Here is a 23,872-nt window from a genome sequence, read left to right on the forward strand (position 1 = left end):
TTAGGCTCACATTTTACTAGGAGATTTTATGAGATTACATGATATACCCTGCTTTTACATCATATGTAGAAGGCCACAAAGGCTTTATGTTGCACAAAGGTTTAGCTAATAACTTTTATTGTATAGAATATGTGGGGGACATAGTAAATTGAATAGTCTTGCTCCTTTTTCTTAAAGGACATCTATCTTCATCAATTTAAAATTAAAAATACATTTTTTATACATCAGAAGTAGAAAGCAAGAAAAACACACCATTTTAATAATACTTTTTCAATTACTTTTTGGAATTTTTTTAATTTCAGTGTTCTGAAAAGTCATTTTAAAGAGAAAATGAAATATTATCTCTTAGAAGAAAACTTAGGAGATAAAGTAAATTGCATTTTTATTGCTAGGATTGATGTGGTTGTAGAGCATTCATTCAATATAAGACAAATCTTTCAAATTCTTTAATTTGTACTTGGAAAGAGAGGTGGGTTTTTGATTTATTTGACCTTTTAATTTGATATTTTGGATTTTTGGATTTACTAGCAATTTCTTAAAGATGCTGACATAATTGATCATTGTGTGCACCTTTACTTTTAAAAGTGGGAAGTGTCCTGGCCTTTAGATGCTGTACTGTTTTTGCTGTATGTATATCACTTTATTGAACTGGTAGATTTTAAGTATTGGGATTTAAATGACATTTAAATAAAATCTCATAGACCTCTCACAGAGATTCCACAAGTGTCTGTGTTCCTATGAAACTCTTGGGATTCTTCTGGCTACATACTTATTTCAGGCCAAATAAGCTAATGTCTAATATCTCACATTTTTCATGAAAATGTAGCTTGTGTTATATATTTTTTTTATTGGACGCCATTTCTGGTAAGACGATTTAGAGGGGTCCTCTGTAAATTATTTTTCAGAGTGAACCATTTTTGATGCAGGGTGTTTGATTACGTTTAGATTATTTTGCACATCTGATAAGATAATGAAGGTAAATTTGACTACTGTTTTATTAGAATCTTACACTGCAAAGGCATCTGCTCTAGTTGTATTAAAATGACAAAACTCCTTTTTAGACTCCCAGACACAATAACATAAGACATTTTCCCTCCAACATACTGTATGTCTTGAAATAACATGTGTACAGTATATCTAATTCAACAAGTAATGGAAAATAATCAGTTAAACTATTGAAAGGATATTTTATTTAGTAGAGTTTGAAAGGATAGAGCCAGGTGTATCCTTAACATATAACTCTGAAAACTAGAGAAGCATATATGCTCATTAATTACGGGGGGGGGGGGGGTTATCTCAATGGATCAGTACGCTCATGTGTTTTTACCTAAAGGCTCATACACACGCTCGACAAAAGTCTTTTAAATGCACAATTATCACATAACTTTTGTTGTTTAAAAAAACAAACAAAAAGTTGTTATTATTCAAACAACTGATAAGTCGCAGCTCAAGTCAATCCAACTGTTGGATTGACTTGAGTTGCGTCTTTTCAGTTGTTTGAACAATAGCAAACAACTTTTTTTTGGTTTGTTTCAACAACAAAAGTTGTTTGATAATTGTGCATTTAAAAGACTTTTGTTGAGCGTGTGTATGAGCCTTAAGACACAGATGCTAAGATAACTATCATTTGAGAGTTTATGACTGCATTGAAATATGCTACCATGAAAATAGGATCTTTAGTCATCCCATATAAGGAATTAAATTATCTAAGACTGTAACCTTAATTGGAGTGGAATGGGTATATATATTGATGCTAATTTTATCATACATAATTATCTATATATGAGATAACATAGTATCCATTGCATGAAACCTTATGTCCATTGCTTTGGCTTGAAAAATTGTAGCTTTTAAGATATTAAACTCTCTTGCATACGTGATTGACTATTTTTTTTTTCAATATGCTGCTACATAATTGTTGTTTCCATTATAATTGTAAGCAATACCATAAAAAATTCCACCACCAACTCTAAAGAATTCCAACCCTCTTTGAACACCATACTTAACAAATGTACGCTTTAATCCTTCAACAAAAAACAAGGTGGGATTTATAGCAAGCATTTAGCTGCAGGGAAAAACTCTTAGATCTCTATTCACTCTACTGTTCACGCAATAAATGTTATAACCTCTACTGACTTTGAAATGCCACAGGGTAATGTTTCTGTTCTATCTATACTTGCATCATGCTATTTCTGTACTTTGAAATGCAAACACTGTGCTAATAAATAAACATAAAGCTATAACTGGGCGGGCAATCCTGCATATACAATGTAGCCTTCTGTATATTGGTATGTTTGACAATTCATTGGTTTTACTTATATTTATTTATGAGATATACATACATGAAGACAGACCGGGCACCAATCCCTTTTACGTTCTTTAATATAGCATCTTGCCAAAAGACATTGCAGTGGTACATTCACATCAATTCACATTGGATGGATCAAACCTGCATAGATGAGTGTCCGGGGAGTGCGGGATGCTGGTGACCAGGGAATAGTGGACGGCACTACAGCCGTTTCGCGCCCGACTGGCGCTTGCTCACGTGCTTGCGTCCTGTGTGATGGCGGCGCCGCGCGGCTTTCCAGATGAAGCCTGTAAGCCACGCCTCCGGCGTATGCTATTGGTGTGGAGTGGTGGTGTCAGAGAGGTGAGGGGTGAGGGGGCGGAGACTCGCCATAGCGGCGAGAAACTAAAGTGTGTGTTCAAACGAGCCAGCAGGTTGCTGGCGCAGCGTTAAAGGGGCAGTGTACATTATAAACATGTGCATGTAAGAAACCATGACTATTTAAAACGTGTTACTGACATAGCAAACTGGCTCATCCATTTGAGTGTCTTGGGAAAGGGGAAGTGTTTACAGTACATCAAGCAAGTGCAGAGCCTGCCCCTCAAGTGCACGGACTGGGCCTGAGTGCCGAGTGTTATTTCACCGCTCTACATAGTACCAATTTATTTATGAGATGATCACATTATACTGGAACAAAGTTTGTGAAGCATAATAATAAGTAGGAACATGTCATACTGTCACTGTTTAGTGGTAATAGAATGTGTTGCACTTTTCAGGAGTGACAACATTTTAAGCATTTCTGTATTTTCTTTTCCGAGGAATTTCTAGAGCAAATCATTTTGGGTTGTTTAAAACTGAACTCCGGTCTAGGTTTACTATGTTACCCTTCAAAACTAGACATATATGATTTACACACCTTTCTGTGATTAAAAAAAACCTCAATCTAAAGCTTGTAACAAATGATCTGTTTCCAGGCTGGTGCACACCTAGAGTGCTTCTGAGCACTTTTCAAGACGCTAGCGCTTTGTAAAGCGCTTGGCTACTGTATTTGAATGGGAGGGATCATACCAGAGCGATGTGCTTTTTTCCTAAACACAAACACGGGTCCTGCAGCACTTTTGAGGTGATTTAGCCTCAATGTTAAGTCTAGGAAAGTGAAAAATCACTCTAAAAGCGCTAGAACAGAGCGATTTTCCAAGCATTTTTTTTTTTACAAAAGCTGTACACTTGCAGCTCTACTGTACAAAATTTAAAACATTGCTATACCAAAAAACTCAGAAAATTACTAGGAATAACTTGAAAATCACTAGGCACATGCCTAGAATTGCTTAGAAAAATCACTTCTAAAAATGCTGAGCGTTTGCGATTATGCTAGCGCTTTTAGGTGTGCACCAGCCCAAAATCAGTGTGTCCTGCGCCGCCTCTGATAGGCTTCAGCCTATCAGATGCCGGCGATCCCCGGCCAATCAGAGGCCAGGGATCGCCGATCTCCTTTACGGCACACCCACAATACTAATATCATTCACTCATATTCACCACCTATGGTAACAGCCTCTAAAAAGAAATACCCACTATGCCACTTATCTCCACCCCCAATGCCAGCTGGATATAGACTATGTATGCCATACAATGAATAGGCAATCTTTACCTACCATACACTATGATCACTGACAAAAATGCATTTATCCAGAGGATGGCATATCCAAAGAAAAAATTGAATATAGTGGTGCATTAGTTTAGGAGCATAATTTGTAAAACTCTTAAATCAAAGCAAAATTCGCCATAAGAATGAATGGGACACAACCCGAAAATATTTATAGAAAAATATTTACCGTAATTTATTATATTATATATTATATTATATATTTACCTTATTCTAAAAAAGTAAAAATGCATTCATTAAAACAAATTAACCTGCACTTCACTTTTTAAAGGAATTGTGGCTGGTGGAATTGAAAGGATTAGGGTTTAATAACCACTTCAGAACCACAGTGCTAAACCCCCCTAAAGACCAGGCTGATTTTTGATTAATTGGCCACTGCAGCTTTAAGGCCAAGATGCAGGGCCACACAACACAGCACACGAGTGATCCCCCCCCTTTTCCTCCCACCAACAGAGCTCTCTGTTGGTGGGGTCTGATCACCCCCCAGTGTTTATTTATTTTTTTTATAAATATTTATGTTCTTTTTTTAAAATATATTTTACAATTTATTAAAAAATAAAAAAAAAACAAAAAAACTCCCTCCCCCCAGCCAGCAAAACAGGCGATCAGCTGTCATGGGCTTCTGCCTATGAGAGCCGATCGCTCTCTATTGTCCCAGGGGGGTAGCCGTGTCACACGGCTGTCCCCAGTACAGCGCTGCTGCTGATCGCAGCGCTGTAGTAACAGAAAAGACGGCGGTTTTGCCATCTAACAGTCTCACAAGCGGCGATCCACTTGGAGACTGAAGGCGGGGTGGAGCTCCGCCCCCCAAGCAGGAGATGCACGCGACCTGCGCGCGATCTCCTGCAAACTGCAGCCCTTGGACTTAACGCCAATTGGCGTTAGGCAGTCCTGGGGCTGCCGCCTTGGCCACACCCGTTGGTGTGGAGCTGTCTTGATGTAGTTAAAGTGTACCAGAGATGGGGAAAAAAGTTTTATACATACCTGGGGCTTCCTCCAGCGTATTGCACCCATGCCGGGAGTGATCCGTGCACATGGGGCTGGAGGAGGCCCCAGGTATGTATAAAAAAAAATGTTTTTCCCCGTGTCTGGTTTCCTTTAAGTAGGAAAACTTTTACCATAACTAACAGAATCTTTACTGTCTTTTGGCTCACCCAAATCTTTTTCTCATTTTGTGTAATTGGGATTTATCCAATGACAGTTGCATTTGCCTCCTTTTGAGGATTGTATGGAAATGTGACTTTGCACAGCCATTATACTAGGATTTAGCACAATCCTGCAGCATGAAAGGGAAAAGAACCATTGGCTCAGTTTTGATAATATGAGGCTTGTATATGTTCTGTGCTTGTATAGCAAGATGTTTTTTTGAATTTCAAGTTAAGATTTCAAAAAAATGTTTGCTAGTCTTGCAAAAGTGCTTGCTAACCAAGTTACTTGCAATCCAAGGTTTTACTGTACTTTAAATTGAGCCTCTTTCTGTTATCTACTAGACGTTTCATCACTATTTCAGAGTAGCTTCTCATTAGAAATGAAAAAGATGCCACATAGTGAGGAAGTGTCTTCTATATTTCAGAGAGCTCGTTTCCACTATAGCGAATCTACATGCGGGCACCGCATGTGGATACGCATAGGCAATACAAGTGGATGAGATTGTTTCCACTTGAACATCGTGCGGGTGCGTTTTGGTGTGCGGGGGAAATCTGCACGTCAGAGCCGTCAGATGTCGCGTGCGGCTGGAATGCGGGCGAATCGCCCGCAATGCTTTTAATAGGAAAATCGCATGCGGCTTTGTCATGCAGTTTTCCCCGCGATTTCGCGTGCGATTTCGCATGTAATGTTATGGAAATTTACACAGGCAGTGACATGGTTAAATTCGCCTGCTTCTTAGCCATGCAAAATCGCATGCGAAATCACGGGGAAAACCGCATGCAGAAACGCATCCGCATGCGATTTCGTCCGCGGTGGAATCCAGGCGATTCCGCACCGCAACAGTGGAAATGAGCCCTAATGCAAAAAGATGTCTAGGTAATTTTTCCTTTGGCTATATTGCACAAAGACAAAAAAAACCCTGCTCACTTAGTATTTCAGCATTAACTAATACAAATAAAAGCATATTTTTGCCAGTAGTGTAGAATTAAACATTTTAAAAAATAAGTAACTCACCAGTTCCTTTTTCTTCATACACTCCATAAGAATCATGAAGAGATGTTGTGCCTGGGTTCGGGTGTAGGTAAAGGTCTTCTGGATAGTGACTAGAAGCTGATCCCTTAATGACTCATTGATAAGGCTGCAAAAAAACCAAAATGCAACATTGTTGATATGTGTGGTTGTTTCTACACACACACACACACACACACACACGCACGCACGCACGCACGCACGCACGTGCGCGCACACACACACACACACACACACACACACACACACACACACACACACACACACACACACACTAACACTTGCAGAATGTAAAGTAATCAAATATGACAGTGGAAAATGCACACTATGAGATATATACCAGGGCTTTGGCATCGGGGTCGAGGAGTTTAAGCAATTTTTGGGTACCTGGAGTCGGTGGTTTCATAAACTGAGGAGTTGAAGTTGGAGTCGGATGATTTTTGTACCCACTCCATAGCCCTGCAAGGGCTTTGGAGTCGGAGTTGAAGAGCAATTTTGGATACCTGGAGTCTGAAGTTTCCTTAACTGAGTATTCGGAGTTGGAGTCAAATGATTTCTGTACCAACTCCACAGCCCTGATATATACGATCAAAAATAATCTTCAGTGAAAAGCATTGTGCCAAAATAATTTGGGATTTACAAATAGATGCATTGGAAGCCAAAGCTTATGACTTTTCTTATAATTTAGTGAAGCTTTGAAGTAGGACCTAGCCTGGCTTTTACAGAACATGCCACAGACTGCTTATTATATTAGCAGGCTATGTCTCTATAACTGCTGTTGGCTTTGCAGTGTAGGTATCACTGAAGCTAAAGATTTCTCTCTAGAGATTATGTACATTTAATGTGAGCATGTACAGTAGACTGGTCTACCATTTCACTTTTAAAATATAATAATTCATATGGGGGAAATGTGGGTTTCTACATGACTGAAATTAACTACACCTCACAGTAACAGTATTGATTCAAAGAAGGTCACTTGCAATACTTTTGGGAAGTATACCCAAAGTACACACAAGTGTATTCTTTTCACAAGATTTCCCCCACTCGCGTTCTTAGTAACGCAGCCACTGAGAAAGGAGTTGAGTAGAGTGTTCTGAATGGTGCCCCATATTGCAATAAAAGCTGGGATCCTCTAACATATCTTTATGGTATTAAAAGAAAGTGTTTTTTGTGTGTGGTTGTTTCTGTGTATAGAAAGTGCCAGTAAATCTTCCCTGCTATAACACAGATAGTAATTCAAACTTGACAGTAGGCTTGCTCATCATGGATTAATCAGGACGGAGTAACCACCAAATTAGCTCCAATTGCTCCAGCTGAGCGGGTAGATGCGGCAGGGTTAATTACCCAGAATGCCGCTCTCCTCCCAGCGTTTCAACAAGCTCACAAGCGTCTATTGGATGCGTTGCAAGCCTCGCTATGCAGCACTTCCTCCTTCAAGCCGGAAGGAGGAAGTGCTCCATAGCGAGGCTTGCAATGCATCCAATAGACGCTTGTGAGCTTGTTGAAACGCTGGGAGAAGAGCGGCATTCTGGGTAATTAACCCTGCCGCATCTACCCGCTCAGCTGGAGCAATTATAGCTAATTTGAATCACGAGTAACCACCGTGGTTACTTGTGATTGATCTGTGATGAGCAAGCCTACTTGACAGTATTTGTAAGTTAACCCTTCCTTACTCTATCCAAAACAAGATCAATGACTGATGACTGGAATTCCATTTTACATTGCTGAGCTGGGAAGAAGTCTCAGAATGAAAGCAGAGAATAATGAATAGGTTATTTTTTAGGTTTCCTGGGTGTTCCTGAAAATGCCATTTCATATCTTCATTTGCTAAATGTCAGCATAATGAACAAGCCTGTTTTTAAAGCTCAGAAACTTAACTTGAAGCGTGACTTGCAATAATATAATTTAAGTAACTTATACAAATACTGAATATGACTTCATGAATAAAATTGGTTTTTTTATTACAATATTTCTTTATAAATTATTCAGTCAGTGTTTGCCCATTGTAAAATCTTTTTTTTAACCTTGATTTACATATTGAAATGTACCACTGCTGGTGAGGTGCATCACTGTGGAATGTTTGTGTGTTGTGCGTTCCGAAGTGAGCAGAAAAACACCTGTTCTACCAGAGTGCACTGGGAGGAGAAGACTGCATAACTAAATAGTCTAGGCTAAACATCACTCGGAGAATGCGGCATTTAGCAGTCAAATCATGTAGGAAGTATTTCTGTTGCTGAAACCAGATAATTAACTTAAAATAGAGTACTGTACTAATTTTTTGTTTTGATTTGAATTCTGTGTAGGTGAAATTGTAAATCAGGAACCATACAACAGGGACTTGTTTTTTATTACCTCTATATACATTGTTTACATATAAGTAACTAAAATGTTATTAGATAAAGAACATTTTAATTTGATATTTGCAATGTGCTCTAAAATGTGATTGTGCTTATTTAAATAAAGGTTTAGTATGTATCAGTAATTATACCCTACACGTTCCTTTATGAATGCTTCTAATTTCTTCCTGTATATATTAACTATTTTTAGTTGGAGCCGCTGAAGTTTTTCCGCTATAATTATCAGGTCGCTGATATTCTTGAAAACTATCCTGGGGGGATTAAACTGTGGCTTTCATTATTATATACAGAAATATATAGATCTCCCGAGCAGCAATTATAATAGGTCAGAGGAAGTAAGTGTTAGATGGTGTAATGTAAACAACAAAAGGAGAGGGTGACAGTAAAATTCAAAATCTTGATTTTAAAATTAGCAAACAAATTAATTAATTGATTAATACAAATTTATTGGCTCTGGCATCTGAGACAGTACAGTAACTTTAGCCTTAGTTTTTTGTTGTACCGTATAGTTACATGGTAAATCCATATTGTTGCAGAATTTTAAATAGTGCTATAAATTGGCCCAGTTATGTTTTCTACTGGCTTTAGAACTCTCAGAAACAAATATTCCACAGAGATCACCCAACAGGACTAAAGATGCTATAACACAAAAGCAAGGATTATGCACACGTTTTGTTACCAAACCCTTTATAATGGATGGGGCAAACCCGATCAGCAAATCCAACAATTCAATAATAATTATGGGTCACAAGGCCTCCTATATGTCTTTTGTATGAGAAGCATTTTATTGGGCTGCTGTGCAAAATAAGCAGCCAGGCATGATGACCTCAGGATAATGACCAAGGGACGGTCCAGTGATAACACCAAGTGGGGGATTTTGAATCAGGGGACATGTTAGGTTGTGATGTTGACTGCAAGTGTATAGTGTGTGGTAGTCAGTGTGAACGTCACATGTATGTATGAGAGATATAATAGGACAGACCCTACCTATAATTTTCTGGGTAGCCCATGGAGGTGAGACAGGTAATTTGGTGCCTGCTTTGCGCCTATGCTGCACCAGATATGGGCGTTGCCATAGGCCTTTATGTTAATACAGCGTTCACTGTGTAATTTGAGCTCTGGCAATAGCTGGATCCCTAATTAGGATACCATCATTGTACTATTGTACTGTCGGCGATGGCAATACCCGGACCCCCGAATTACGTGGGAAAGAGAAAAATTAGGTAATCAGTAGGGTAATATATTTGTTATATCCCCCCAAATTACTTACAGCAGGGAGTGCCATATTTTGGCTTCTCCCTGCACCCAAATGACCACATGGCCAATCCTTGGAAGGTTATCCATGCTATAGCTGGGTGCTTCTGGTTTTCTAAGCTCCTTGTATGGTATTGCTTTACTTGCCCATTAGTGTTGGAGGGTTACACACAATTTATCAAAGTTGTATACACTCTGTATTTCAACAATGATGCTAATTATAACCCAACCCAAGAGAGTGTCGATGAATGGATTCATTCTCTGCTGGCTGCTGACTGTTAGTGAGAGCAGGGTCAGCCTTGCTGCAGATAGGTAGGGAAAGCATTAGCAAGGCCTGTGTTCTTGTTCCTCACTTTCTGTGAAAGCATCCCAAACAGCCCTATTGAGGGCTAGCACATCAATCTCCTGTGGTTTGTTTGTGTGTGACACTCTACAGCCCACTGACACCCAGGGCTGTGTGCACACTACTGCTGTTGCCTCATTAAGTTTCAGGCACAGAACCACTCCAGTGCATTATTATTTCACTGTATTCTGATAGTAGTACTATTGCATTTCTCTGTGTGAGACACTCCATAGCCCACTGACATCCAGAGCTGCGCGTAATGTGATTTCTGCCCTTTAGGGATTAAAACCCGACTTTGCGTTAACTCCATAATTTTGGGTAGGACTTTTGGCATGGTTGCCCCGTCCAGGTGTTAGACCCCTTGAAACAACTTTTTCATCAGTTTTGTAACCAGAAACAGTCTTTGTAGGTTTTAAAATTCACCTGCCCATTGAAGTCTATGGCAGTTCGCCAGATTCGCCTGTTTGGAAACATTTGTGGAAGTTCACGGTCGCTGTTCGTGAATGGAAAGTTCTATGTTGGTGACATCTCTACAGAGCAACAGATGGGAGAGAGAGGTTTTCATTCTCATTGATGAGTTAACAACCTCCTCATACTTTCCAGCGGTGTGAAAAGGAAGGGGTTTTATATTTCACAAAGTTTTCAGTCTTGTGTTTGTGATATTTTAGCTTGCAGAAAAAACTTAGCATGCCAGACTCTACTGCTAGGACTTATTTTTAGGGCTCTTTTACACTACATGCGATTCCGATTTTTGATTTTGATGTGATTTTACATGTGATTCCGATTTTTTATGTGGTTAAAAAAAATCCTGCATGTGTTTATTTTTCTGAATTTTTCTTCTGGTGTTGGTAGCATCCAGTGAAAATCGCAATTTGGAATCAGAATCAGAATTAACAATATACTGCCTTACTCTCTGCTGAAAGGATTTGGAATATGAAGTCTTGGATTAACTTTTTGCTCCTGGCTCTTCTACTGACCAAATATGCTGTTGCACCGTTGTTATTGCCTGATGAAGTGGGATCAAACCTGCGAAATGCATTGCATTGTCCCCCGGAGTATGTATATAAACTTGTTGTATTTGACAAACACATTGGCAATTTTTGTGCCTGCTTAGAGGAGGTAAGTCCTTATGTTTTAAACTTTTTAGATACTTTTATCCTTTTGGCGCCTCTGTATCCATACTATGCTTTATCAAGTCCACCCTTGGTGGAGGGGTGTTACCCCCTTTTTTCCTCATTTACGGAGAGCGACTTCTTAATTCTGAGTGGGGTCAGATCTAATCTACCCACCTGCCTATACAGTGGTTGCCTTTGAGGTAACCCTGCTTTGTGAGTATAACTTATTACTGTATAATACTTTATTTCAACTACCAGTACATACTACAGATGGCTAACATGGTACAATACTCTACTGCTGCTACTACTATTTTAAAAGTAAAGCAGTCAAACTCTTTTTGCTTTTGCTTCTGAGCACTATGGAAGGAATACTGTGTCCCTGGTTAACCTCATTTTAGTCCTTAAAGTGATACTTAACCTCCTGAGCACGGGCTATGCCGCCGGGAGGCACCGCTCAGGCCCCGCTGGGCCGATTTGCATAATCTTTTTTTTGCTGCACGCAGCTAGCACTTTGCTAGCTGCGTGCAGTGCCCGATCGCCGCCGCTACCTGCCGATCCGCCGCTATACGCGTCGCCGCAGGCGCCCCCGGACCCCGTGCGCTGCCTGGCCAATCAGTGCCAGGCAGCGCTGTGGGGTGGATCGGAGTCCCCTTTGACGGCACGACGTCGACGACGACGTCGGTGACGTCATCCCGCCCCGTCGCCATGGCGACGGGGGAAGCCCTCCAGGAGATCACGTTCTTTGAACGGGATCTCTTGATCTCCGATCGCCGGCGGCGATCGGAGGGGCTGGGGGGATGCCGCTGAGCAGCGGCTATCATGTAGCGAGACCTCGTCTCGCTACATGAAGAAAATGTTTTTTTAAAAAGAAACGTATTTGCTGCCCCCTGGCGGATTTTGACAAACCGCCAGGAGGGTTAAAGTGGAAGCTCTTAAAGTGGAAACAGTTAAATTGCCTTCTAAACATTCATTAGTTTATTATATAAAATTTACCTATTTTGCTTATGTTATAACATAGTTTAGTTCACTGTGGAACATGTTACCAGAAATCGGATGCAGCAGAATGGGTGCCCCGCTGCTGTCCAGTTGTCCTGCAAAATACATTCAAGGTAAAATGGATTCTACAGGGTGGGCCATTTATATGGATACACCTTAATGAAATGGGAATGGTTGGTGATATTAACTTCCTGATTGTGGCACATTAGTATATGTGAGGGGGAAAACTTTTCAAGATGGTTGGTGACCATGGCGGCCATTTTGAAGTCAGCCATTTTGAATCCAACTTTTTTTTTTCAATAGGAAGACATATCAAACTTATGTGACATATCAAACTTATTGGGAATTTCACAAGAATAACAATGGTGTGCTTGGTTTTAACACAACTTTATTCTTTCATGAGTTATTTACAAGTTTCTGACCACTTATAAAATGTGTTCAATGTGCTGCCCATTGTGTTGGATTGTCAATGCAAACCTCTTCTCCCACTCTTCACACACTGATAGCAACACCGCAGGAGAAATGCTGCGGTATTTTATTCAGGTGTATCCATATAAATGGCCCACCCTGTAGTATAAAGTAGCAGAGTGTTGTACCGTGTTAGTAAAAGCAAGGAGTTTTGTAGTGATGCTCAAATACCCCTTTTTAAAATTCGAGTTTGGTCGAATTCGAATAGTAAATTATTCGAGGTCAGTCGAATATTCGAGTCGAATAATTTTTACTATTCGATTCGACCTCGGACTTCGAGCTCACTATTCGAGTCGGTATTCGAGCTAACTATTCGAGCTGACTATTCGAATTGGCCTTAAATAGCTTCCAACACTTGTTTTGAGGGTGAATGATGCAAGAAACCTCTTTTTTTCCAAGTAACAACAGCAAGTGATTATGTGGGGATGTTCCTTTAAAAAAAATGTGGAAAGAGAAGTTGTGTCCTTAATTTTGTTCAGTAGTGTTACTGTATATACTTGTTCTTCTTCTTCTTTATCTTTCTTCTTCTTCTTCTCGATCTTCTTCTTCTATATCTTCTTCTTCTTCTTCTATATCTTCTTCTTCTTCTTCTATATTGTCTTCTTCTTCATCTTCTTCTTCTTCATCTTCTTCTTCATCTTCTTCATCTTCTTCTTCTTCTTCTTCTTCTTCTTCTTCTTCTTCTTCTTCTTCTTCTTCTTCTTCTTCTTCTTCTTCTTCTTCTTCTTCTTCTTCTTCTTCTTCTTCTTCTTCTTCTTCTTCATCATCATCATCATCATCTTCTTCTTCTTCTTCTTCTTCTTCTTCTTCTTCTTCATCTTCTTCATCTTCTTCATCATCTTCTTCATCTTCTTCTTCTTCTTCTTCATCTTCTTCTTCTTCTTCATCTTCTTCTTCATCATCTTCTTCATCTTCTTCTTCATCTTCTTCTTCTTCTTCATCTTCATCTTCTCCTTCCTTTTCAATATCGTCTTCTTCTTCTTCACGTATTTCTCTTTTCAATTTTTTTTTTAAAGAAATGCAGCTATTTTTGAGCGTAACAAATAGCTGGTGGGCGCACGCATGTTGGAAGCGCCATTGTATGTGCTCCCTGGCAGTGGAAACACAAAGACAGCAGGAGGTAAATTCAGCAGCAGGAGGAGGAGGATGAGTGTGTGGCAGCAGGCAGTCAATGAGGCAGGCAGCTCGCCGTGACATAATAGCCCTGGTACCTAGCGGTGATACCAGGGCTGTAAATAAACACAACAGGAGGTCCCAGACAGCGGTCGTGCAGCCCACATTGTGTCCAATACACAACTGGGACAACACAGTTTTCAACCCGGGCACCTCAGAAAAATTAAACCTTTTTTTTTTTTTTAATGGTTTGTTTGGTTTTGGTTTTGCAACCAATATAGCTATTGTTTGACGTAATAGCTGGTGGCAGAGTGGCAGCAGAAGGTAATTCTGTGTACCCTGGCAGTGGGAAACACAGACAGACAGCAGCAGCAGGAGGAGGAATGGAGGAGTAGGCGAGCAGCTATTGTTTGACGTAATAGCTGGTGGCAGAGTGGCAGCAGAAGGTAAATCATCTGTGTACCCTGGCAGTGGGAAACACAGACAGACAGCAGCAGCAGGAGGAGGAATGGAGGAGTAGGCGAGCAGCTATTGTTTGACGTAATAGCTGGTGGCAGAGTGGCAGCAGAAGGTAAATCATCTGTGTACCCTGGCAGTGGGAAACACAGACAGACAGCAGCAGCAGCAGCAGGAGGAGGTATGGAGGAGCAGTGTGAGTGTGGCAGCAGGTAGGCAGCGTGACATAATAGCCCTGGTACCTAGCGGTGATACCAGGGCTGTAAATAAACACAACAGGAGGTCCCAGACAGCGGTCGTGCAGCCCACATTGTGTCCAATACACAACTGGGACAACACAGTTTTCAACCCGGGCACCTCAGAAAAATTAAACCTTTTTTTTTTTTTTTTAATGGTTTGTTTGGTTTTGGTTTTGCAACCAATATAGCTATTGTTTGACGTAATAGCTGGTGGCAGAGTGGCAGCAGAAGTTAATTCTGTGTACCCTGGCAGTGGGAAAAACAGACAGACAGCAGCAGCAGGAGGAGGAATGGAGGAGTAGGCGAGCAGCTATTGTTTGACGTAATAGCTGGTGGCAGAGTGGCAGCAGAAGGTAAATCATCTGTGTACCCTGGCAGTGGGAAACACAGACAGACAGCAGCAGCAGGAGGAGGAATGGAGGAGTAGGCGAGCAGCTATTGTTTGACGTAATAGCTGGTGGCAGAGTGGCAGCAGAAGGTAAATCATCTGTGTACCCTGGCAGTGGGAAACACAGACAGACAGCAGCAGCAGCAGCAGGAGGAGGTATGGAGGAGCAGTGTGAGTGTGGCAGCAGGTAGGCAGCGTGACATAATAGCCCTGGTACCTAGCGGTGATACCAGGGCTGTAAATAAACACAACAGGAGGTCCCAGACAGCGGTCGTGCAGCCCACATTGTGTCCAATACACAACTGGGACAACACAGTTTTCAACCCGGGCACCTCAGAAAAATTAAACCTTTTTTTTTTTTTTATGTTTTTTTGGTTTTTGGTTTTGCAACCAATATAGCTATTGTTTGACGTAATAGCTGGTGGCAGAGTGGCAGCAGAAGGTAAATCATCTGTGTACCCTGGCAGTGGGAAACACAGACAGACAGCAGCAGCAGGAGGAGGAATGGAGGAGTAGGCGAGCAGCTGTTGTTTGACGTAATAGCTGGTGGCAGAGTGGCAGCAGAAGGTAAATCATCTGTGTACCCTGGCAGTGGGAAACACAGACAGACAGCAGCAGCAGCAGCAGGAGGAGGTATGGAGGAGCAGTGTGAGTGTGGCAGCAGGTAGGCAGCGTGACATAATAGCCCTGGTACCTAGCGGTGATACCAGGGCTGTAAATAAACACAACAGGAGGTCCCAGACAGCGGTCGTGCAGCCCACATTGTGTCCAATACACAACTGGGACAACACAGTTTTCAACCCGGGCACCTCAGAAAAATTAAACCTTTTTTTTTTTTTATGGTTTTTTGGTTTTTGGTTTTGCAACCAATATAGCTATTGTTTGACGTAATAGCTGGTGGCAGAGTGGCAGCAGAAGAAGGTAATTCTGTGTACCCTGGCAGTGGGAAACACAGACAGACAGCAGAAGGGCAGTACACAGCAGCCCACTGTAGGTGTAAAATGTGTGGCTGCAGGCGACGTAATAGTCAAAGTGAACCAGGCTGGCTTAGTGAGCAGGAGCCAGGTTCCGGCAGCCAGTTCATGTCCCCCTCTCGCCGACAACAGGGGCCAGGAACTCGCCTTCCACCCACGCCTGGTTCATCTTGAGAAACGTCAGTCTGTCCACAGACTTGTGAGACAGACGTGAGCGTTTCTCGGTGACCACGCCACCAGCTGCACTGAAGCAGCGCTCGGACAGCACGCTGGAAGGGGGGCAGGACAGCACTTCCAGGGCGTACTGCGCCAGCTCGCTCCAGATCTCCATGCGCTTGACCCAATACTCCATGGGATCAACAGGGGCATCGCTGTCAAGCCCGCTGTACGACCCCATGTAGTCAGCAACCATGCGGGTCAGGCGCTGGCTGTGACCGGAGGAGGATGCTGCTGCATGCATCTCCTCTCTAGTCACTGCTGCCGGAGCCTCTACAGTCCTGTAGAGCTCGTGGCTGAGAGACAGCAGGTCTGTGGGGCGCTTGCTGCTGCTGGATGCAGGCACCTGCTGCTGCCTCTGTGCTGGCTGCTGGACAGTGGGGGTGGAAGGCTGGGGGAAGGCTTCCTCCAAGCGCTCAACAAGGGCCTGCTGCAAGCTCCTTATTTGTTGCGCTGGGTCTCCTCCTGCAGGCGGCAGGAACTGGCTCAACTTCCCCTTGAGGCGTGGGTCCAACATCATGCTGATCCAGATGTCCTCCCTCTGCTTCATCTGGATCACCCTGGGGTCCCTGCGCAGGCACGTCAGCATGTGCGCTGCCATTGGGAAGAGGCGGGCCACGTCTGCTGGCACATCGACGTCAGTGCTGTCCTCATCCTCCTCCTCTGCCGCCTCATCCTCTCTCCACCCCCGCACCAACTCAGCTGCGCTGTGCTGATCCCCCTCATCAGCAGCCAGGTCAGGGACCTCCACCAAGTCCTCCTCCTCCTCCCCCTCAGAGGTGGACTGCGCAGCTGGTTGCCGCTCCTGCTGGTCCAAGGCTGCCGCTCCCTGTTCCAGCAAAGCATCGAGGGCCCTGTTCAGCAGAGAAACCAGGGGCACCCACTCGCAGACCATAGCATGGTCCCTGCTCACCATGTTTGTGGCCTGCAGGAAGGGAGCCAGCACTAAGCACACCTGCTGCATGTGCCTCCAGTCATCATCGGGGACGATGGACGGGAAGTTGCTGGTCTTGTCCCTTCTCTGAGCTGCGGAAACAGTGGCCAGGGCAAGGTACTGTTTGACAGCGCGCCTCTGTTCAACCAGACGCTCCAACATCGCCAGGGTGGAGTTCCAGCGAGTCGGAACGTCAAGGATCAGCCGATGGCGTGGCAGATCCAGCTCCTTTTGCACGTCTTCCAGGCTCGCACAGGCTGCAGCCGAGCGCCGGAAGTGACGCACAACATTCCTTGCCGTTTCCAGCAGTTCGCCCATCCCCTGGTAGGTGCGCAGGAACTTCTGCACCACCAGGTTCAGCACGTGGGCAAGACAGGGGATGTGGGTCAGGTTTCCCCTGTCTATTGCGGCAACCAGATTGGCCCCATTGTCGGCCACCACCTCTCCGACTCTGAGGCCTCTGGGGGTCAGCCAAATCCTCTCCTGCTCCTGGAGTTTGGCCAACACATGGGTTGCCGTCAGCTTGGTCTTCCCAAGGCTGACCAAGTGCAGCAGCGCTTGGCAGTGGCGGGCCTTCATGCTGCTGCTGAGGCGGGGGGTTTGGCCAGGTGTGCCGGAGGATGGCAGAGGATCGGAGGAACCTGCTGCAGTTCCCCTGAGCCTGCGGGGTGGCACCACCCACTGTGTTGCTGCTGCTGCTGTGCCCGCTGCTGCTCTCCCATCCTCACCCCCTTCCACCAAGCTGACCCAGTGGACAGTGAAGGACAGGTAGCGGCCTGTCCCGAAGCGGCTGCTCCAGGAGTCCATGGTGACGTGGACCCTTTCACCAACCGCGTGCTCCAGCCCTCGCTCCACATTGGCCATCACAAAGCGGTGCAGTGCAGGAATGGCCTTGCGGGCAAAGAAGTGTCTGCTGGGGAGCTGCCAGTCTGGGGCTGCGCAAGCAAGCAGCGCACGAATGTCGCTCCCCTCCTGCACGAGCGTGTACGGCAGGAGTTGGGAGCACATGGCCCGTGCCAGCAAGCCGTTCAGCTGCCGCACGCGACGGCTGCTGGGAGGCAGAGCCCTAACCACCCCCTGGAAGGACTCGCTCAAAAGGCTCTGGCGTGGCCTTTTGCTGACACGGGAATCAGCAGACACAGCAGAGGAGGCCACTGAGGACTGGCTGCCAGAACAGGCCTCAGTGTCGGCGGCAGGAGTTGCAGAGGGGGGAGGAGCAGTGCGTTTCCGCACTCCTGCTGGTGCTGCTGGAGGAGCAGGAGGGCGGGTGGCTGCTGTTGCTGCTGCTGCTGCTGAAGGCTGTGCAGTGATGGGTGTGGTGCCACTGCCAGCAGCAGATGCCTTCAGCCTCTGGAACTCCTCATGCTGGTGGAAATGTTTAGCCGCAAGGTGGTTGATGAGCGAGCTGGTGCTGAACTTTAAGGGGTCTGCACCTCTGCTCAACTTCCGCTGACAGTGGTTGCAAGTGGCGTACTTGCTGTACACAGTGGGCATGGTGAAAAACCGCCAGATTGGTGACAGAAACTTCCCCCTACGGCATGGAAGCGCTGCTGCCTGTCTCCCTGTGGTGGTTGGGGGGGGGCTTGGGTGCGGCTGGGGGTGGTACTGGCTGATGCTGCTGCTGCTGCTGCTGAGCCTGAGACACCAGCAGGCTGTGGGACGCTGCCAATGCTTGCAATGATGCGCCTCCTTGCAAGGCCCACAAGCGCATCCTCCTCCTCCTCCTCAGAGCTGCTGAGGACGACATCCCCTGGAGGTGGTGGCACCCAGTCTCTGTCTGTCACCGGGTCATCATCATCCTCCCCCTCCTGAAACATGTCCTGCTGGGATGAGGACCCCCCAAACTCCTCTCCTGATGCATGGATGGGCTGCTTGACTGTCGCCACAGTCTTGCTGTCCAATCCCTCATCCCCCAAAGTGCCCATCAGCATCTCCTCCTCAAGATCGCCAACAACAGCAGACAATTTACTCATGATGCCTGGGGTCAAAAGACTGCTGAATGACAGGTCGGCGAGTGACGGTGAACTGGCCTCCTCCCCAGACCCTGCTGGGCGGCTGCTGCGAACAGGGGTGGTGGTGGTGGTGAGGGTGGAGGCCTCGGATGCAGAGCTGATGGCGGGCTGCTCATCCTCCGTCATGAGTTGCACCACAGTGTCTGCATCCTTTTCCTCAATGGGACGTTTCCGACCCGGCTGGAGGAAAATGGGAGCAGGTGCTACACGCTGCTGCTGCTGTGTCTCTGCAGCGTGAGTTGCAGATGCTCCTGCTGGGCGGCGCCCAAGGCGTCCACGGCCAGTGGCTATGGGAGGAATGTTAGCCACTGACGCTGCTGCTGCTGCTGCGGAACTGTGCATGGTGGCGCGCCCGCGGCCGCGGCTTGCCACAATGCTGCTCCCTCTCCTCCTGATTCCCTTGCTGCCCTTCCCCTTGCCCAAACCGCGCTGGCTGCCACTTCCAGACATCTTAAATGTTTTGGGCGTATAGACAAAAGTTTTGTAAAAGGGCGGGTGAAAAGTGGGGTACTTTAATGGAGTGGGTTGGTTGGTGAGGTGACTGAGTGAGTGTCCCCTAGTACAGTAAGTAAGTAGTAACAGTCAGGAAGTACAACTAGCAGTTACAATAATCAGTAGTAATCACAAGTAAATTTAGTGTGTGTACACTCAGACAGTGAGTGCACGCACGCAGGAGCTAGTAGCCTATGAACACAGTGACTGAGTGTCCTAGACTCCTAGTACAGTAAGAGTAAGTAGTAACAGTAAGTAGAACTAACTAATTACAATAATCAATCAGCGATCAGAAGGAAATGGAGTGTGGGTGTGTGTACACTCAGACAGTGAGTGCACGCACGCAGGAGCTAGTAGCCTATGAACACAGTGACTGAGTGTCCTAGACTCCTAGTACAGTAAGAGTAAGTAGTAACAGTAAGTAGAACTAACTAATTACAATAATCAATCAGCGATCAGAAGGAAATGGAGTGTGGGTGTGTGTACACTCAGACAGTGAGTGCACGCACGCAGGAGCTAGTAGCCTATGAACACAGTGACTGAGTGTCCTAGACTCCTAGTACAGTAAGAGTAAGTAGTAACAGTAAGTAGAACTAACTAATTACAATAATCAATCAGCGATCAGAAGGAAATGGAGTGTGGGTGTGTGTACACTCAGACAGTGAGTGCACGCACGCAGGAGCTAGTAGCCTATGGACAGTGACTGAGTGTCCTAGACTCCTAGTACAGTAAGAGTAAGTAGTAACAGTAAGTAGAACTAACTAATTACAATAATCAATCAGCGATCAGAAGGAAATGGAGTGTGGGTGTGTGTACACTCAGACAGTGAGTGCACGCACGCAGGAGCTAGTAGCCTATGAACACAGTGACTGAGTGTCCTAGACTCCTAGTACAGTAAGAGTAAGTAGTAACAGTAAGTAGAACTAACTAATTACAATAATCAATCAGCGATCAGAAGGAATGGAGTGTGGGTGTGTGTACACTCAGACAGTGAGTGCACGCACGCAGGAGCTAGTAGCCTATGAACACAGTGACTGAGTGTCCTAGACTCCTAGTACAGTAAGAGTAAGTAGTAACAGTAAGTAGAACTAACTAATTACAATAATCAATCAGCGATCAGAAGGAAATGGAGTGTGGGTGTGTGTACACTCAGACAGTGAGTGCACGCACGCAGGAGCTAGTAGCCTATGAACACAGTGACTGAGTGTCCTAGACTCCTAGTACAGTAAGAGTAAGTAGTAACAGTAAGTACAACTAACTAATTACGATAATCAATCAGCGATCAGAAGGAAATGGAGTGTGGGTGTGTGTACACTCAGACAGTGAGTGCACGCACGCAGGAGCTAGTAGCCTATGGACAGTGACTGAGTGTCCTAGACTCCTAGTACAGTAAGAGTAAGTAGTAACAGTAAGTAGAACTAACTAATTACAATAATCAATCAGCGATCAGAAGGAAATGGAGTGTGGGTGTGTGTACACTCAGACAGTGAGTGCACGCACGCAGGAGCTAGTAGCCTATGAACACAGTGACTGAGTGTCCTAGACTCCTAGTACAGTAAGAGTAAGTAGTAACAGTAAGTAGAACTAACTAATTACAATAATCAATCAGCGATCAGAAGGAAATGGAGTGTGGGTGTGTGTACACTCAGACAGTGAGTGCACGCACGCAGGAGCTAGTAGCCTATGGACAGTGACTGAGTGTCCTAGACTCCTAGTACAGTAAGAGTAAGTAGTAACAGTAAGTAGAACTAACTAATTACGATAATCAATCAGCGATCAGAAGGAAATAGAGTGTGTGTTGTGTGTGTACACTCAGACAGTGAGTGCAGTGCGCACACGCAGGAGCTAGTAGCCTATATGAACAGTGACAGTGAGTGTCCCTACGGGTACAGTAAGAGTAAGTAGTAAGTAAGTACAACTAACTAACAATAATCTATCAGTAATTAGAAGGAAATAGAGTGTGTGTACACACAGACAGTGAGTGAGTGCACACACGCAGGAGCTAGCTAGTAGCCTATAAACAGTGACAGTCAGTGAGTGTCCTACTCCTAGTACAGTATAACTACAATACTATTAGTAAAGGACAGCAGAAATACTGGTATAGATGAGAGAAATAAACAGAGGACAGCTGCCCACAGAGGCAAGGCCCCCCTGAGGCCTAAACCTGTAAGCTTGCAGCAGCTGCCTGTCTCTAATGTAACACACAAGCTACTAACTAAAATACAATGTCTATCTAACTAACAACAATATAGGTGTATATGGCAGGTGTAGGTGAGCAAAAACGCTAGGTAAATGATCACAATAGAGCACTTGCTAAGCCAAAGCACAAAGGAGCAACTCTCTCTCTGTACAAGTCTCAGGCAAGCATGGAGAAACGGAACATGGCGGCCGCTATTTATAGGGTAGGGGCTGGCCAGGGTCCCCCTCTGTGATTGGCTGCCGTCAGAGGGCCTGGGAGCCCTCTGATTGGCTCTAAGGACATCAATCTGGGCTATGACGCTATTCGAGCTCGGTACCGAGCTCGAATAGCGCCGAGTTGCTCGAATAGCTCGAATAGTGAATGGGCTATTCGAGTGTACTCGGATAGCCCATTCGAATAGCTCCAGCTATTCGGAGCTCGAATACCGAGCTCGAATAGCTGAAAAAGAGCTCGAATATTCGAGCTACTCGAATATTCGAGCTCTGCTGAGCACCACTGGTTTTGAATCAGGATGATACCATTTATTGGCTAACTTAGAGATGGATAAACAGTGAGCTTTCGGCTTATAAAAAGCCTTCGTCGGACTGGTTCCTGACCAGAACTGAAAAACACAGCTTATATACACTGACATGCAGAGGAGAAACATTCTTTAGCAAACATAAATGTAATTATATGCCTCAACTGTTACTGAGGAGGCTTTCCCAGGCATCCTGGCTAAATTGGTACCTGTAGTATGAAGTCATGGAGTCTCCACCACTGTTTGCTAATTCTGAAGTACTAAATAATGCTAGGTACACACATGGCCTAAAACTCTTTGCAAAATGAAAGATCTAAGGCCAGTTTAACCACCTCCATATAGTATGAGAGCACACCTACACAGTCTATTCAAGGTGAGTACACCCATCAGATAAACATCTTTGAAAACTGAGAGATTTATTTGTCGCATAGGTTTGCCAGTGAGGTTTGAAAGACTGATCTTTTTAAAGATGCTGTACACATGCAAAAGATCAGTATCTGCGAAATATCAGTTCCTGCAAGATGCTTTCATAGTTTATTTACTTCCTTATTTTTCTTTTTAAAGATTCTTTATTTTCAACATATAAAGGACAGAGTACAAAATAGCAAAGACTTGCTTATCTTATTTCAAACTGAACAGACGTGTAAGCTTCACAATAAACTTTATCAAGGTGATATCGTATACAACCTGACAACACCCCCCATAATATACTTGCATTTAGAGACCATCCACTGCAAGAGGAAACCCTTAAAGTTTTGGTATCCTGGCGCCCCGTAGGGATCATACAACCAGGTACCTGCTATATTAAAAGTTAACGGATCCCTTAATTTCCTTTTGGGAGCGCTAAGACATAACATTTACTGCTATATATTAGCATTGGTGCAGAAAGAAAAAAGAAAAGGAGAGAAACAAGAAAAAGGAAAAAAGGAAGAGAAGAGGAGATAAAATTTCGGTGGGTTGGAGGTGAGCACAGGTATTATTCCCGGAGGCGTCCATAATTCCTGAGAGCAGTGTCAGGGGGCCGTGAATGGATAAGTTATCCGGACATGAGGGTGGTGAATTGGGGAGACTCTTTGAATTCAAACCACCAGAACCATGTTTTCCAGAATTGTTCTGACCTGTCATATATAGTGGCTGTCAAGTCTTCCAGCTGGCAGATTCTATCCACCTCCTTTAGCCAATCCCTCAAAACCGGAGGATCTTGTGACTTCCATCGTCTAGCGATCAATGCTTTGGCAGCGTTTACTAGGTGTCTAGTAAGAGACTTTTTATACTTTTTGATGGACCATGTATTATGATGGAGAAGGAAAAATTCCGGAGAATCTGGTGGTAGGAAATCTGTCAGCGCATGTATCTGTGTGCGTATATCAAGCCAGAAGTTGGCGAGACAAGGGCAGGACCAGAAAATGTGCAACAGGGTACCTGGATCTTGTCCACATCTCCAGCAACTAGGAGAGATGGAGGGATACATCGCATGGAGTCTCGATGGAGTGAGATACCAGCGCGTAAAGATTTTATAACCCGCTTCCTGACTGCTCGATGATATGGATGATTTGTGGGCAAATAGTAAAATCTTCCCCCATTGTTTTGTTGAGAAGGAGATGTTAAGGTCAGCTTCCCACTTCAACTTCAAATCTGCGGACGGCTCATCCGTATCATTAAGCAGAGAG

The 23,872-nt window shown here is 44.4% G+C and overlaps 1 protein-coding gene across 8 annotated transcripts in view; it reads right to left on the reverse strand.

Annotated features, from left to right (window-relative positions):
- Positions 1-23,872, reverse strand: part of TRPM3 (transient receptor potential cation channel subfamily M member 3) — a 700,748-nt gene that overhangs the window by 181,561 nt on the left and 495,315 nt on the right. For all 8 annotated transcript variants that reach the window (XM_068236331.1, XM_068236340.1, XM_068236285.1 and 5 more), the window contains exon 8: positions 6,114-6,237. In XM_068236331.1, coding sequence (XP_068092432.1) covers positions 6,114-6,237 — 124 coding nt within the window. The remainder of the gene's footprint in view (positions 1-6,113; positions 6,238-23,872) is intronic.

The sequence above is a fragment of the Hyperolius riggenbachi genome, chromosome 1, assembly GCF_040937935.1.
Source record: "Hyperolius riggenbachi isolate aHypRig1 chromosome 1, aHypRig1.pri, whole genome shotgun sequence".
NCBI lineage: Eukaryota > Metazoa > Chordata > Amphibia > Anura > Hyperoliidae > Hyperolius > Hyperolius riggenbachi.